This window comes from Leptonychotes weddellii, chromosome 4 (genome assembly GCF_054177405.1).
Source record: "Leptonychotes weddellii isolate Sample4059 chromosome 4, ASM5417740v2, whole genome shotgun sequence".
NCBI lineage: Eukaryota > Metazoa > Chordata > Mammalia > Carnivora > Phocidae > Leptonychotes > Leptonychotes weddellii.
Genome location: NC_138372.1, coordinates 24,486,735 through 24,503,669, shown reverse-complemented (window position 1 = coordinate 24,503,669; position 16,935 = coordinate 24,486,735). Strand labels below are relative to the sequence as shown.

Sequence of the window (16,935 nt, the reverse complement as noted above, 5' to 3'; positions counted from 1 at the left end):
TGCTAACCAGTAGTTAATGCTCAGTCCTCGTTTTATTTGACCCATCAGCAACATCTCACACAGATGATGACTCTCTCCTTCTTGAAACATCGTACTCAGTTGGCTTTGAAGATACCATACCTTTTACGTTCTCCTAGGTTCTCTCTCTAGCTGTTTATGCTTAGTCTTGCCACTGGTGCCTCTCCAACTCTCCAGGATCTGAACACTGGATTTTTCCAGAGCTTAGTTCCTGGACTTCTCTCGACACTCACTCCTTAGCTCATTCAGGCTCATGGCTTTGAATATTATTGAGGGCCTGATGACTTCCAAATGTGTATCTCCAGCCCCAAATCCTCCCATAATTGCCAGGCATGTGTGTCTAACTGTGTATTGAAATCTCACTTGGATTAATTTAGTAGACATTTCAAACTTAAGATATCCACAGTGGAGCTGCTAGTATCCTTATCCCCCACTCCTTCCCCCTCAAAATGTCCTGCTCCATCCACTGTCTTCTCCATTTCAGATAATGGCAACTTTATCCTTCTAGGAGCTCGGATCCAAAAGCCTGAAATCAGTCTTGACTTTTTTCTCTGTCTCACATCCCTCCAACCAGTCCTTCAGCAAATCCTGTTGGTCCTACCTTCCAAGCATATCCAGGATCCCAGCACTTCTCACCACCTCCACGGTCATTACTCCAGTCTACATCACCATGGCTTTTGTCTGGGTTATTCTCTTGCCCCCTAAGTGGTCTCCTGCACGTGCCCTTGCTCCAATTCATTCTTTCTCAGCGTTGCCCAGAACGATCATTTCAAACTAGAATTGCATTCACTCAAAACCCTTGCCTTACTCAGAGGACTTTACTACGATTTATAAGGCCTTGCATGATCTGGTCCTTGCTACCTGTGAGTCCCTCTCCTAATGCTGTTCCCTCCCCCCACCCACTCCAGCCACATTGGTCCCCTTGCTAACCCCACAGGTGTGCTCCAGCTTTTTGTCTCCTTCTGTTTAGGTATGTCTTTTGTAAATAGTTTAAGGAATTTATCTTACATCTATTCTGACAATTGCTTGAGGGTTTAGTACATTTATATTTATTGTGATTACTGATATGCCTGGATGTATTTTGTTGTTTTATTTTGTGCCCTTATTTCTCCTGCCTTTTGGGTGATGCTTTTTTACTCCTTTGCTACCTTCTTTTGGATTAGTTTTCTTCATTTTTCTTACTACCCAATCCCACACTGGTTTGGCAGTTCTATATTCTATTTTCATTCTTGTGGTTGCTTTTGTAATTTTCATGTGCATATCTGACTTAGCAAAGTCTCATTTGACAATTCTTCTATCCTTAGGACACTTTTGTTTTGACCACCTCTTCCCTTCTTACCTGTACATGTTGCCCGGTATTTTAGTTCCATCTCCTTTTTACCTCTCCAAATTAGTCTTTATTATTGTTGCTACATTTTATGCTATTAAGACTTGATTATATTGGGGCGCCTGGGTGGCTCAGTCGTTAAGCGTCTGCCTTCGGCTCAGGTCATGGTCCCAGGGTTCTGGGATCGAGCCCCGCATCGGGCTCCCTGCTTGGCAGGAAGCCTGCTTCTCCCTCTCCCACTCCCCCTGCTTGTGTTCCCTCTCTCGCTGTGTCTCTCTCTGTCAAATAAACAAAATCTTTTTAAAAAAAAAAAAAACTTGGGCGCCTGGGTGGCTCAGTTGGTTAAGCGACTGCCTTCGGCTCAGGTCATGATCCTGGAGTCCTGGGATCGAGTCCCACATCGGGCTCCCTGCTCAGCAGGGAGTCTGCTTCTCCCTCTGACCCTCCCCCCTCTCATGCTCTCTCTATCTCATTCTCTCTCTCAAATAAATAAATAAAATCTTAAAAAAAAAAAAAAGACTTGATTATATAGACTCACATTTGTACCTCCCCCCATACCTTCTTACATTTCATTCCTTCCTTTCAAATATTCTTTAGTAATTTTTCAGTCAGTGTCTGTTAGTAGCAAACTTTGCCTTTAACAAAAAATGGAGTCTACCCTCATTATTTAACATAAATCAGCTTATTTTAGAATCTTAGGTCAACATTTATTTTCTCTCGGCATTTGGAAGATACTCTTTTGTCATCTATGTTCTGTTGTTGCCGTTGGGAAGTCTGCAATCAATCCAATTGTCTTTGTGGGTAGTTTTCATTTCCTTCTGATTGCTCTTGAAATCTTGTCTTTGATTTTGGTGTTCTGCAGTTTCACTATGTGTGTATGCTCCCTGAATCTGAAGATTAATGCTGTTCATCAAATCTGGAAAATTCTCTCATGGTTACTGTTTGCTGGTACATCTTTTTTCATCCTTTTACTTTCAACCTACTTGTGCTTTTTCAAAAAATCCAATCTAACAATTTCTGCCTTTCAAACGAGCTTTCTTGTTCATTCACATTTAACGTGATTATTGATATGGTTGAATTGTATCATATCATTGTTTTTCCTCTGTTTTTTCTTTACTGTCTTTTGTATCAAATAAATGTTTTAGTGTACCATTTTAATTTCTTTGTTATTAATTCCTTTTTACTATATTATTTGAGTTACTAGAGTTTCTCTAGGAATTATAATGTGTATCATAACTGATTAAAATCTAATTAATTCTGGCAAAATATAGAAGCACTGCTCCAGTGTATCTCTTTTTTTCTCTCCCCTATTTGTGCTATTATTGTCATGTACCTTTCCTGTGTATATGTTCTAAATCTAACAATTATTATAAAGTAATGATGATGTTATAATAATAGTTTTGTAAAATTTTGTGCCTTTTAAAGAAGTTGAGAGAAAAAATGAGAAAAGTATATCTATAGATTCTTTTATATTTGTCATTTATGGTCCCCTTCATCTCTTCCTGTGGATTTGAGTTATCATTAAGTGTCACTTCCTTTTAGCCTGAAGAACTTCCATTAATGTTTCTTGTAAGATAGGTCTGTAATGAATTCTTCAGTCTATAGGTGTTTGGAAACGTCTTTAATTTTACTTCATTTTTGAAGAATAGTTTTGCTGAATATAGAATTCCTGGTTGACAGTTTTTTCTTTCAGCATTTTGAATATACCATTCCACTACCTTTGATGCTTATTGTTCTGATGAAAAGCCAGTTGTTAATCATATTATTGTTTTCTTGTGTGTGGTGAATTGTTCTTCCCTTGCTGCTATTAAGATTTTCTCTTTGTCTATGGCTTTCAACCTTTTGACTGTAATGTATCTGGCTATGGATCTCTTTGTAGTTAACCTACTTTGAATTAATAGAGCTTCTTTAATCTGTAGATTAATGGTTTTCATCACGTTTGGAAAATTTTGAGCTGTTGTTTCTTCAAGTATTGTTTTCTTCCCCTTTCTCTCTTCTTCCTTTGGGAGTCCCATTACATGTACACTGCTTTGCTTGTTATTGTCCCATAGGTCTCTGAGGTTCTGTTTGTTTTTCTTTTTTTCTCTCCATTCTTCAGATTGGATAATTTATACTAATCAAGTTTACTGATCATTTCTAATGCTGAGTCCTTCTAGTGAATTTTTCACTTCAGTTATTGTACTTTTCAGCTCCAGAATTTCCATTTGACTCTTAAAAAAGATTCTTTTTGTTGTGATTTTTTTTTATTCATGAAGTCATTGCTGTGCTTTCTTTTAAACCTTTAAACATTTCTCTTAGTTCTTTTAACATATTTGTAATAGCTGCTTTGCAGTTTTTGTCTGATAAATCAAACATTTGGGGACAGTCACATTTCCTTGTTTATTTGCATGTCTCATAGTTTTTTTGTTGTATACTGAACATTTTAAGTAATATATTGTAGTGATTCTGGATTCTTACTTTACCTTTTTAAAAACTTTTAAAATTTACATTCTAGTTAGTTAACATACAGTGCAATATTGGTTTCAGGAGTAGAATTCAGTGATTCATCACTTACATACAACACCTTGTATTCATCACAACAAGTACCCTCCTTAATACCCAACCCCACCTAGCCCATCCTCCACCCACCTCCCTCCATTAACCCTCAGTTTGTTCTCTACTGTTAAGAGTCTCTCTTATGGTTTATTTCTCTCTCTCTCTCTCACTCTTTCCCCTTCCCCCCCAATATGGTTCATCTGTTTTATTTCTTAAATTCTACATATGAGTGAAATCATACGGTATTTGTCTTTCTCTGACTGAAGTTGTTTCACTTAGCATAATACACTCTAGCTCCATCCACATTGTTGCAAATGGCAAGATTTCATTCTTTTTGATGGCTGAGTAATATTCCATTGTATATATATACCACATCTTCTTTATCCATTTTTGTCAGTCAATGGACATTTGGGCTCTCTCCAGAGTTTGGCTATTGTTGTTAATACTGCTATAAACATCAGGGTACATGTACCCCTTTGAATCTGTATTTTTTTTTATCCTTTGGGTAAATCCCTAGTAGTGCAATTGCTGGATTGTAGGGTAGTTCTATTTTTAACCTTTTGAGGAACCTCCATACTATTCTCCAGAGTGGCTGCAGTTCCCATTCCCACCAACAGTGTAAGACAGTCCCCCTTTCTCCATATCCTTGCCAACACCTTTGTTTCTTGTGATGTTAATTATAGCCATTCTGACAGGTGTGAGATAGTATCTCACCATGGTTTTGATTTGTATTTCCCTGATGATGAGTGATGTTGAGTATTTTTTCATGTGTCTGTTAGCCATCTGGATGTCTTTTTTGGAAGAGTGTCTATTCATGTCTTCTGCCCATTTCTTAACTGGATTATTTGTTTTTTGGGTGTTGAGTTTGATAAGTTCTTTATAGATTTTGGATACTAATCCTTTATCATATATGTCATTTACAAATAATCCTCTCCCGTTCTGTAGGCTGCCTTTTAGTTTTGTTGATTGTTTTCTTTGCTGTACAGAAGCTTTTTATCTTGATGAAGTCCCAATAGTTCATTTTTGGTTTTGTTTCCCTTGCCTCTGGCAACATGTCTAGTAAGAAGTTGCTATGGCCGGGTGCCTGGGTGGCTCAGTCAGTTAAGCGTCTGCCTTCGGCTCAGGTCATGATCCTGGGGTCCTGGGATCGAGCCCCATGTCCGGCTCGGCCGGGAGCCTTGTTTTCCCTCTCTCTCTCCTGCTGCTCCCCCTGCTTATGTGCTCTCTCTCTCTCTGTCAAATAAATAAATAAATAAATCTTAAAAAAAAAAAAAAAAAAAGAAGTTGCTGCAGCCGAGGTCAAAGAGGTTGCTGCCTGTGTTCTCCTCTAGGATTTTGATGGTTTCCTGTCTCACGTTTAGGTCTTTCATCTATTTTGAATTTATTTTTGTGTATGGTGTAAAAAAGTGGTCCAGTTTCGTTCTTCTGCATGTTGCTGTCCAGTTTTCCCAACACTATTTGTTGAAGAGACTTTTTTCCATTGGATATTATTTCCTGCTTTGTTGAAGATTAGTTGACCATATAGTTGTGGGTTCTTACTTTACCTCTTGAAGATTATTATTGCTTTGTTTATGTGTTTGTTGATCCCTGGATTGATTCTGTGAAATCTGTCTTCCCTGCTAAATGTGGCCTCTGATATCTTCACTAATTTTTTTTTTTTCTTTCTTGTTTTTATTTTTAAGCCTGGTTTCCTAGGGGGTTTGTCCTGTGTCTGCACAGCTTAGTGTTCAGCCAGAGATGGTGCCCCAAAACTTTGAGCCAGAAAAGCTGCTCTCTGCTTATTGTTCTGTGTGTGGACTAGGGAGTACAAACTTCAGGCTGTTTTTCAGCCTACCCTGGATTTTCCTTTTTGGCCAGGCTCTCCTATGTCACCACTACACATGTGCACAGGCTCCATTGGCCAGAAAGGCGTGGGCAGCTTGAGGCCTCTTTGTCTCTGTTGTGCATGCACTCACCTCTACTTAACCCAGCATATGTGGCAAGGTCATCAAACCTTCTCTGGCCATCCCACGCCCCGGAACTCCTCTGTTAAATCCCTGCCTAGTCTGCCAGTCCATTGCTTGTTCCAAACAGTGCTGAAATCTCAGCTTAGCTGTGCTGCTGGCTATTCCTCTATTACTGTTCTCTCCCCAGCTTCCCCCCCACCCCCCGCCCTGGCCCGTTCTTGACACTATACGACAATGTTCCAAATTAAGTGAGCCCCTTTTGGCAGTGGCAACGAAGCAGCTGGTTTTCACAGCCTGCCTCACCCTGGTTGAACTATTGCAAGTGAGAGAGCTGGGAACTTGAGTAATGGGAGCAGCCCCAGGCAAGGACGCCCTGGACTCATGCTGTTCAGGAATTTTCATGTATACGCTTCTTTGTTGTATACCCTGGATTGATTTTCAGAGTGATGAAGTGGTTGTCTTTGACAGTTTTGTCTAGCTTTATAGCTGTCTTGCCTGTCACTCTGTCATGCGTGAAGCAAGGAGTCTGGAAAATTCTCCATTAGTCTAATTAATTCTTCAAATATTGCCGCTTCTATATCCTATCTAGTCTCTCACCTGGAGCTCCTATTAGTTGTATGTGGGATCTTATTCTTTCCTCCATGCATCTTAACCTCTGGTTCATATTTTCCATTTCTTTGCCTCTCTATGCTGCCTTCTGGGTGAGTTCCTCAGATGTATCATCTGATTTACCAATTTTCTCTTCAGTTGTGCGTCATCTACTATTTAACTCATTAATTATGTTTTTAATTTGACTTTTTTTTCAGTTCTAGACATCTGGTTTGGTTCCTTTTAAATCTTTCTAGTCTTCTTTTCAAAGCTTATATTCTCTCCTGATGTTTTCAGTTTTATCTTTTAAGTTTTAGAAATTTAAACAGTTTACTTTATTTTTTTAAAAGATTTTATTTATTTATTTGTGAGAGACACAGAGAGAGAGACAGAGCAGAGGCAGAGGGAGAAGCAAGCTCTCCGTGGAGCAGGGACCCCCAAGGCGGAACTCTGATCCCAGGACCCCGGGATCAGGATCTGAGCCGAAGGCAGATGTTTAACCGACTGAGCCACCCAGGCGCCCCAGGAGTTTTAAACATAGTTTAAAAGCTAAGGTAACACTAGCTGCTGTAACAGATAAAGCTTGCATTCTCAATGGCTTAACTTAATAAAAGCTTGGCTTTTGTTTATACCACAGTTTGCATTAGTTATCTATTGCTATGCAACCTAGTGTCTTAAAGCAACGAGTTTCTGTGGGTCAGGAATCTGAGTGCAGCTTAGGTGGGTGGTGCCTTCTGGATCAGGTGACTCACGTGGCTTCAGTCAAGGTATTGGCCAGGGCTGTTGTCATCTTAGGGCTTGACTGGAGGAATAGCTGCTTCCTCACTCACTCCCATGGCTCTTGGCAGGCCTCAGATCCTCCCTGGCTATTGGCCAGAGTCATCAGTTTTTTGACATGTGGGACTCATCATCGGACTACTCATAACATAATAGCTTGCTTCTCCCAGACAGAGCAGAGGCTCTGAGAGAAAGAGCGTGTTCAAGATGGAAGCCACAGTCTTTTTGTAATTTAATCTCGGAAGTGACATTCCATGTTCTGCTCATTATAATAAGTCTATTCCATCCTCAGGAGCAGGGGCCCACACAAGGGTGTTAATGCCAGGAGGCGTGGAGATCATTAGGGGCTGTGTCAGAGCTAGCATACCACATGGTCTGGTATGAACTCATTTTCAGTGGAACTTTATCTGTGAGAATCGTGAACAGCCTGGGTTAAGAGTGGGTCCCTCAGAAAATATTTTGCATTTGCTTCCGATAGACTATTCTTGGTTTGGGACCATTTTATGTTAATTTTTAATTTGCAGGGAGGTGTCTGAGCCATGCAGGCCCACAGGCCCACAGAATCCTGTGTCTGTGTGAAGACCACCTTGTGGGTCTAATCTGAGGAGATTAGCCTACTTTTCCCCTCCAATGCCTAGACTACAAACTGCCTTCTTGTGATCAGCCTGTGCTGATAATTGATTTTTTTTTTTAGTCTACCATTCATGAAAGGTTTTCCGTTTCCTAGGTTTATGAAGGTTCTCTTTTCTTTTTTTTTTTTTTTAAAGATTTTATTTATTTGAGAGAGAGAGAATGAGAGAGAGCAAGCACATGAGAGGGGGGAGGGTCAGAGGGAGAAGCAGACTCCCCGCTGAGCAGGGAGCCCGATGCGGGACTCGATCCAGGGACTCCAGGATCATGACCTGAGCCGAAGGCAGTCGCCCAACCAACTGAGCCACCCAGGCGCCCCTGAAGGTTCTCATTTCTAACGCTGTGTTTCATGTGGACCCAACGCCTACTCCTACACCCAAGTGGGTGTTAATACCTAAGCCCTTTGGTCCGTCAGACCAGCAAATTGTGCCCCCACCTCCCACCACCACTGGGCTGTTTGCAGCACTGACTCACACAGTTAATATTCTGATTTTCCAGTCTCCTCTTTGCTTTTGTCCTCTGGGGACATATCTCGCTTTCTTGTGAGCTCAGCTATGCATATAAAACGTTTCTTATATTTTATCCAGTGTTTTAGAGTGTTTGAATTGGGAGTGTTTTCCAAGGTTAGCTAAACTAAATGACATAGGTAAAGTATACAGGATGTTGTCCAGCACCCAGATGAACCCACTGACTCCAGCACAGACAATTTTCAGTTAGACCCAAGCAAAGTATTTTCTTCTAAATATCCCACATCCTTGGAAATATTTACTGATCCTGAGTCTGGTTTGGACAGAGGCTAAGGTTCCCATTTTCTAAGAGGATCCTTTGACTTTAACTCTACTGAAAGTGGGTCTGGGGGCAGCAGGTTGGAAGGCAGGGCAGGGATAATAGGAGAATTCACAGCACAATGTTACAGTTTTATAATCATAATACAGTAAAGATCAACATAGGCGCAATATTCCTCTGGGAGTCTATACACGTCTGTGTTTCCCTTGGGTCCCGGTCCCTTGTGGGAACTTCAGAAGCTCGTCTTCACCAGTAGAGATGGAAAGCATGTGGCCCCAGGGAGTTTCTCACCCTCCCTCTGTCTGCCTTGGATGGAGTTGGTCATAGGAATAGCATATGGTTGGGATTTCAAGAGCTTCAGAGACCCTGGGAAGGAGAGGCCTCTGAAAGGTGTTGTCAGTGTGATTTAAGAACCTCTTACTACTAATAATAGTCTATTATGTTTATTGAGCATCTGCTATATGCCAGATATTATGCCTAATACTTTATACACAGGAGAGGCTTGGAGATACAGAGATAAGCTGCAGAATGAGATTCCTTCCATCTATAGGATCCAGAATTGAGACCAGAATGCTCTCTACTGGGGTTCTACAGGATCACCTGTCCTGTGCCCCAGGAAGGATCCTCTGAGCTGGATTGTTCTAGTTGGGGAGTATTTTGAGCCTGGCCTAGAAATAACAGGAGTTAAATCAGCTTCTGAGCTTCAGGAAATACCCAGGCACTGCTGGTCCTTCATACCTTGGGGGTCCAGAGATAGGAAACTGAGAGGTGGACTTGCAGAGGGTCATGATGAAAGCCACGGCTGCCACAGGATTGTGGCTTGTGCCAAACCTGGCACAACTTCACTTCTACGGGATCTCGAATTGATTTTTCCATGACCTGTGATTTCTGTACACTTGTAATGAAGTTCCTTTAGAACGGGCTGTGGAAGGAAGTCCAGACACTCCTTTTTGATTACGGGACCCACACTGGAACCACTGAATCTGAATTTCCAGCAAAGTTTGTCCCTGAGCTTCAAGGCAGCCAAAGCAAAGAGAGGCATCTAGTTAGAGAGCCCTGGGTTCAGATCCTTGGGGTAGAGCTTGAGTTAATGTAGGTTTAAAAGGTCCCCAGGAGATTCCGATTCAGTCTGGCAAAAGAGCCAGGAAACCTGGCATTTGACTTCGGTAAATCACTTACAAGCTGGGCATCATTGGTCAACTCATCTGCCCCCTCTGAGCCTTAGTTTGCCCCTCAGTAGAACTGGATGGAAATTTCTGCTCAATTTGAGGTAGAATTTAGTGATATCATGTTATGCTTTGGAGATGGAGTTATGGAAACGTTGAGCAGCATTTTACATGTGGTTCAAGCCACTACTTTATCTGTTGATTGCACATAAATATGATGCTATGAATCCTTCCTGGGAGATGTCACAAGGTGCAGCCATGGGATATCTGCTATCACATTTACCATGTGGATGCTACTGAGGACCTTGTCCGAGACTTCATCCAATGACCTCTACGTAATCACTCGGGGGGATTTCTCTCGGGCTCAGTAATAGGAATAGTTGCGGTTCTCATGAGTGGTGGCCTATTTCCAGGTTGGTCTTGAGACCTTCACGTGCCACTTACTGAGGGCTTAGTGTGTACCAGGACCTGCACCAAACGCCTCCCGTGTTTTTCTTTGAGTCCCCTAAATAGCTGCCCCATGAAGATGGTACCATTATCATTCCCACTGGGCAGGTGATTCAGCTGAGGCCCCAAAGCTTTAAGTAGCTTTCCCAGGCCACAGTACTAGGAGGTAGCTGAGCCAACTCTTGAGTCTAGGTGGGTCTCTCTCCACAGACTATGCAGGCAACCTGCAGGCTATATTCCTGGATGCTTTGGAAGCTCAGGGTCAAATGTGCACCCATCCTGTGCTCTGGGGGTAAAGCTTATCCCTGGGACCACCCGCCTTTATTTTTTCTTTGGGCTACTTTTCTCATATAATATGAATAGAAGCTGCAATCTCCGTAGTATATTTAGTCTTAGTGCAGTGCTGTGGGACACGGTTCCATGAACAGAGTTTTTGTTTTGCATTTTTCTTAGTTTAATTTTTTTACACATCATGGATTCTGTACCACAAAATATCAAGACAAAAACAAGAACCTCAGTCAGCAATGGCTGGACTTGCCTTAGAGGATGAGGGCAGGGAAGGAGCCAGCAGGCCAAATCAGGACCCTAGTTAGTGGGCAGAAGGTGGGAGAAGGCTTGGAACACTTGAAGGTTAATAATTTTTGCTCCATCACTTACTTACCCATTAATTTCTGCCCAGCCCCATGGTATGCGTCCCTATAGGTTGCTGTCAATCAATTTTGTAATGTAATGGATCATAAATAATAAAATAAAAAGTGGCCTTCCCTGCAGTTCCCCACCTGCAGACTGGTCCGGAGGGTGGATGTCCCTGGTCCTCTCCCTCAGTGTTAGGTGAGAGAAATGTGAGGGGCTGGACTAGGTGGAGAGGAAGATGGGGGTGGTCCTAGGAGTCTGGGAGAGGCATTGATGGGGTAGAGGGAGGAGTATTTAGAGGAAAGACTAGACCCCAAGACGGGCCCCAAGGCAGGCCTGGACGGCAGCACAGGGCGGAGGTGCCTCCATCTTTCTTTGCACAGAGTGAGGGTTTCAAAGGCAGAGGCGTCACACAGAGACTGTCTCTGCACATGTAGATATATTCCTAAGGCAAAGCGCCTCAGAGATACCCGCTTCCAGCCCAGCACCCCAGTAACTGTTCTCCCGACCCCTGCCCCCAGCTCAGTGAGGAGCTGAACCAGCAGCTGGAGGCCGTGTGCGGGTCCGTGTTCGGGGAGCTCGAGTCCCAGGCGGTGGATGCCCTGGACCTGCCCGGCTGTTTCCGCATGCGGAGCCACAGCTACCTCCGGGCCATCCAGGCCGGCTGCTCTCAAGACGACGACTGCCTGCCCCTCCTTGCTGCCCCTGCCTCTGTCTCAGGGAGGCCCGGCTCCTGTGAGTGTGCCCTCTCTGCCCCTGGCCGGGCCCTAGGTTGAAGAGCGCCCAGGGTTCTGGCGCTGGCCCTCGCTAAGGCTGTGCTGTGTGACCTTGGGCAGCTGGCTTGCCTCTCTGGGCCGGATGATGGGGAGAACAAGCCTTGGCACGTGGAGTACGCGTGCCTGCTGGGTCCTCCGGCGCCGTGTGGGCGTGGGGTGGTGGGCCACGGACACCCGCTGCGACGCGTTTCTCACCGGCTGCGTTTCTGCGTTCCTGGCCACAGCCTTCAACTTCAGAAAGGCCCCGTCCCCCATCCCGCCGGGGAGCCAGGCCCCGCCCCGCATCTCCATCACCGCCCAGAGCAGCACCGACTCCGCCCACGAGAGCTTCACGGCGGCCGAGGGCCCCGCCCGGCGCTGCAGCTCTGCGGACGGGCTGGACGGCCCCGCCATGGGCGCGCGCACCCTGGAGTTGGCGCCGGTGCCACCCCGGGCCAGCCCCAAGCCCCCTACACTCATCATCAAGACCATTCCCGGCAGGGAGGAGCTGCGGAGCTTGGCGCGGCAGAGGAAGTGGCGGCCGTCCATAGGGGTGCAGGTATGGAAGGAGGAGGTGCCGAAGTAAGCTCAGGCCCTGGCGGGTTGGGGACGGGCTGAGGGGGTCGGTGAGGTTGCTCTGAGCTGCACGTAAGCCCCTGTGCCTGGTCATCGACAGGGCTGTTACACCAGTGCCAGCCCCACTCCCTTGTCGCTTGTCCTGGAAACATCACCTCTACTGGCGAGTGGAGAGTGGTGGCCAGTGGGATGCCTCTGACCTCCTGGGCCTCTTTTCTTGTTCGGGCTGACTGTGCAGAACCTGCCCACTGGCTTGGGGCTTAGCTTCTGCTCACCCCCCGCCCCCGGGGAGGGCTTGTGTCCCTGGTCTGGCCCCGGCCCACTGACTCACCCAATCCTGCCGCCAGGTGGAGACCATCTCAGACTCGGACACTGAGAACAGGAGTCGAAGAGAGTTCCACTCCATCGGCGTCCAGGTGGAAGAGGACAAGAGGTAGGTCTGGGTGGGGCCATCTCAGGCCTTCCTTTGGGGAGAAGAAGAGAGAGGACTGCATCATGCCCTCCTTGGTCCGCTCTGCCTGCAAACCCTCTCTTTCTGGACGGGAGACCAAAACCTTCCGGTGGCGAGCAGCCGCAAGGTTATCCTCAGAGATGTCACCAGTCATCAGACCTAGAGTGAGTTCTCCTTGTACCCACGCCTGTCCCGCGTGCTCCGAGGTGACAGGAGTGGTTGGAAGAAGGGGACAGTAGGGAGAGGTAGCAGGTAGGTGCTGAGCAGGCCTCCAACAATTGTCGTTTATGGGGGATAACAGGATTTTTCCAGTCCCTCCTTGCTTCCTGTGGTGTACAAGTATGTGAGCTCAAAAAGAAACAAATAAACATGAAGATTGCCTCTCAGGGGCCCCTGGCAAATGTAACACTCCTCCTCACTTGGCTCAGGCAAGCATTTAACCAGTCAGGGGGACCTATTATATGCCTGAGTCTGTGGTGTACTCGAGATGGTAGAATTACCAGCAGCCACTATTTTGGCATTACGTGGCCTCAGAAACACGGTTTCCTTACTTTCCAGCTGAAAAATTAGCATTTCAGCTTTGGAGGGGTTACTGGGAGGAGTCCCTCAGTCTTTGGCTTCCTGTGGGAAGACCACTTTCTCTAATGACCATGTGGCAGTTTCACGGTGGCCCATCTGTCCCCTGGGCTGTAGTGCCATCAGGCCAGTGGCCCTAAGTAGGGTGGCTGTAAGGGTTTCATGGTAATCTGTGTAGCCCAGGAGGAAGAAAACTAGAGGCCTAGTAGCAGCCCCTCGTAGCTCTGTTCCCAGTTGCCATTGTTGGGCCTTTTGCCTTCCCCGAAAGTTCCCCTAGCTCTTTCTGGGAGTCCCTGGGAGTATCTTGTGCGTGCCTGATCAAGTCTTCTTGGGGTTCCCGTGGGCTTCACCATTTTTCTCCATTACATACTCCAGCTCCTTGCAGTTCCATATGCTCCTGAGGCTGTAAATGCCTCCATCAAGGGTGATAGATAGTTGCCTTATTGCCCCCATCAGTCCTGAAAGCTACTGTCCGCCACACTTTTTTTTTTAAAGATTTATTTATTGGGGCGCCTGGGTGGTTCAGTTGGTTAAGTGTCCGACTCTTGGTTTTGGTTCGGGTCGTGATCTCAGGGCCATGAGATCGAGCCCCATGTGGGGCCCCGTGCTCATCAGGGAGTCTGCTTGGCTCTCTCCCTCTCCCTCTGCCCCTCCCCCCCTCAACTAAATAAATGTCTTTAAAGATCTTATTTATTTATTTAAGAAAGAGAGAGAGAGTGGGGAGGGGCAGAGGGAGAAAATCTTCAATCAGACTCCTCGCTGAGCCAGGAGCCCTATGCGGGGCTCAATCCCATGACCCATGAGATCATGACCTGTGCCAAAACCAAGAGTCAGATGCTCAACTGACTGAGATACCCAGATGCCCCTCCTTCAAACTCTTCATATTCCACAAAGATCCCAGAAAAGTAGCACTTTATGGCAAAGTCAATTCGCAGGTCCATGACCTGGGTTCTTGAGAGGTGGGGTAGGAGTCATGGAGGGATATAGCTCTGTGTTGAGAACTTTTCCCCCAACTCTTATTACTGCCCCAGGTACCAGAAACCAAGCCCATTACCCCCACTCACTCCCTTACAAGGTTTCTTGTTCCCTCATCCAGTTAGGCCCCCGGGGGTCCCCCTATTCTTCCTAACAAGCCCGAATCCTGGGAAGAGTGCAGTGGGCATTCTACTGAGATTCAGGCTAAATCAGCAAACTCTGTCATTCATTCATTCATTCATTCGGAAAAATACTTACTGAGCATCTGTTATATGACTGTTCCTGTTAAAGGCTCAGGGAAACATCAAAGAAGTGAGTCTTGCCCTCGTAGAAGTTATGGTCTAGAAGGGAATTGAGGCAATGAATAAAAGATCCACAACTAAAAATATGATTATACATTATGGTATAATATGTAATGGGATATTATTACTTGTTATGGTGGGACTATGAAAGAAAAAAGCTAAGAGAGAAGCGATCTTATTTAGGGTAAGCAGGTGACATTTAAGCTGAGACTCGAGGATTAACTAGGAACACTCAGGTGATGACTGGGGGGAAAGCTTTGCAGAAAGAGGGACTTGCATATGTGAAGGCGTTAGTGCAGGACAGAGCTTGACACGTGTCAGGAACTGAAAGAAGGTTCTGGGTGGTGTGGAATGGGTTGGGGCAGTGGTGAGGGAGTGGATCGGAGAATAGGCAGGCGCCAGGTCATGCAGAGCATGGGCATGATAAAGAACTGGAATTCAATTATAACTGATGAGTAGCCATTAAAAGGTGAAAGGAGCATGACAGGATCTAATTTATGTTTACAAAAGATCACTAGCTGCTAAGTGGAGAATGAATTTGAGGGAAATAATAGTGAGTGTGGGAAGGCTAGTAAGCAGGAATGTTTCCTGATCCAGAAGAAAGGTGACAGTCTTTTGCATTATGGAGGATCTTTTTTTCTATTGTATTTTATAATTGGGCACTACTAGTGTATGGGAAGAATGTAAAGCTTTATATGGTGATTTTGTATTTAGCAACTTTGCTGCTGTCTCTTATTGGGACTCATAGTTTATCTGAAAATCATGATGGGTTTTAGTCATGTTTTCTGTAAATGAGGATATTTCTCTTTTTTTTAAAATTTAAATTCAATTAATTAACATATAATGTATTATTGGTTTCAGAGGTAGAGGTCAGTGATTCATCAGTCTTATATAATACCCAGTGCCCATTACATCATGTGCCTTCCTTAATGTCCATCACCCAGTTACCCCATCCCCCCACCGCTCACCCCTCCAGCAATCCTCAGTTTGTTTCCTATGATTAAGAGTCTCCTAAGGTTTCTGTCCCTCTCTGATTTAGTCTTCTTTTATTTTTTCAAATGAGGAACTTTCTTTCTTTCTTCTTTCTTTCTTTCTTTCTTTCTGAAAGAGAGTGAGAGAGAGAGAGAGCATGTGCATGAGCAGGGGGAGGGACAGAGGGAGAGGGAGAGAGAGGATCTGAAGCAGGCTCTGAGCTGGGTGTGACATGGGTTTCGATCTCACAACCCAAGATCATGACCTGAGCCAAAATCAAGAGTTAAATGCTTAATTGCCTGAGCCACACAGGTGCCCCTAGGATGATATTTCTTTTAAATCCAGATTCTTTTAATTTCCTTTTCTTGGAATAATGCATTGAATAGGACTTCTAGTTCACTCTTGAGTGGAGCAGTCTTGTCCCATTCCTGACATTAGTGGATATCTTCTCAAATCCTACTCATAAGTAAAATGATGTTTGGTACGGATTTTGATGGTTACTATTTATAAGGGTAAGGAAATTCCCTTCTATTCCTAGTTGGCTAAGAGGTTTTACTTTTATTTCTTTTTAAACAGAAAATGAGAGTGGAATTTTTTTGAATGCTTTTTCAGAATCCACTTAGATGATCATAGATTTTCTTCTTTCATCTGTAATGTGAATTATATTAATAGATTTTCCATGTTGATCCATTATTTCATTCCTGGCATGAACCCTGCTTGATGCTATTATCAGTTTGGGTGAAGTTTGGCTGTAACAGGACCTCGGTAGTCTCTTCAGTGCATTTGTCTCTCACTTAGAGAAAGAAGAAGTGTGGGTGTCGAAGTGCAGTGTTGGGATCCAGGCTTTTTCTATCTTGCTGCTCTTTCACTCTGTGTATCACCTCCGTCCCGGGAGCTGAAGCTCAAGCTCCAGCTGTCCTGTTTGCGTTCTGAGAAGTACCAAGGAGGTAGAAAGGAGGGATGCAGTTCTGCCTCTTAAAAAAAGATTTCCTGAAAGCTACACCTAACACCCTCACCTACAGCGCATTGGCTGAAACCACATGTGGTGGCATCTAGCTGCAAGCGAGGCTGCGGCATGTAGTCTTAGTTGGGAAGCAGGGCACAATGAACAAGGCACATAGCTGCAGATCAGGGTGCTTATGGCTAAAGACAAAGAGAAGAAGGGGCATACGGAACTCTAGCAGTTTTTGTCACAGTCTTGCTGTGTTATTTTTGTATATGTTACTGGATTTTTCAATAGCTGTTACTTTAAGATTTTTGTAATCTGTGTTCATAAGTGATATTAACTAACAATTTTCTTTATTGTGGTTATTCAGTTCAGGTATTTAGGTGATGCTGGACTCCTGAAATGAGTTTGGTAGCATTCCTTGTGTTTCTGTTCCTTGGAACCATTTGTATAAAGGAGGAATTATCTATTGGGTAAAGGTTGCCTATAAAACTATCTAGGCCTGATGCCTTTTGGGGATAGGAGAAAC

General features: G+C 44.6%; 1 protein-coding gene across 4 annotated transcripts in view; it reads left to right on the top strand.

Moving 5' to 3' along the window:
* The window catches only part of DLGAP3 (DLG associated protein 3), a 63,120-nt gene that overhangs the window by 30,616 nt on the left and 15,569 nt on the right, over positions 1-16,935 (top strand). For all 4 annotated transcript variants that reach the window (XM_081818046.1, XM_081818047.1, XM_006732562.3 and 1 more), the window contains 3 exons: positions 11,375-11,588; positions 11,854-12,167; positions 12,532-12,617. In XM_081818046.1, the coding sequence (XP_081674172.1) occupies positions 11,375-11,588; positions 11,854-12,167; positions 12,532-12,617 (614 nt within the window). The remainder of the gene's footprint in view (positions 1-11,374; positions 11,589-11,853; positions 12,168-12,531; positions 12,618-16,935) is intronic.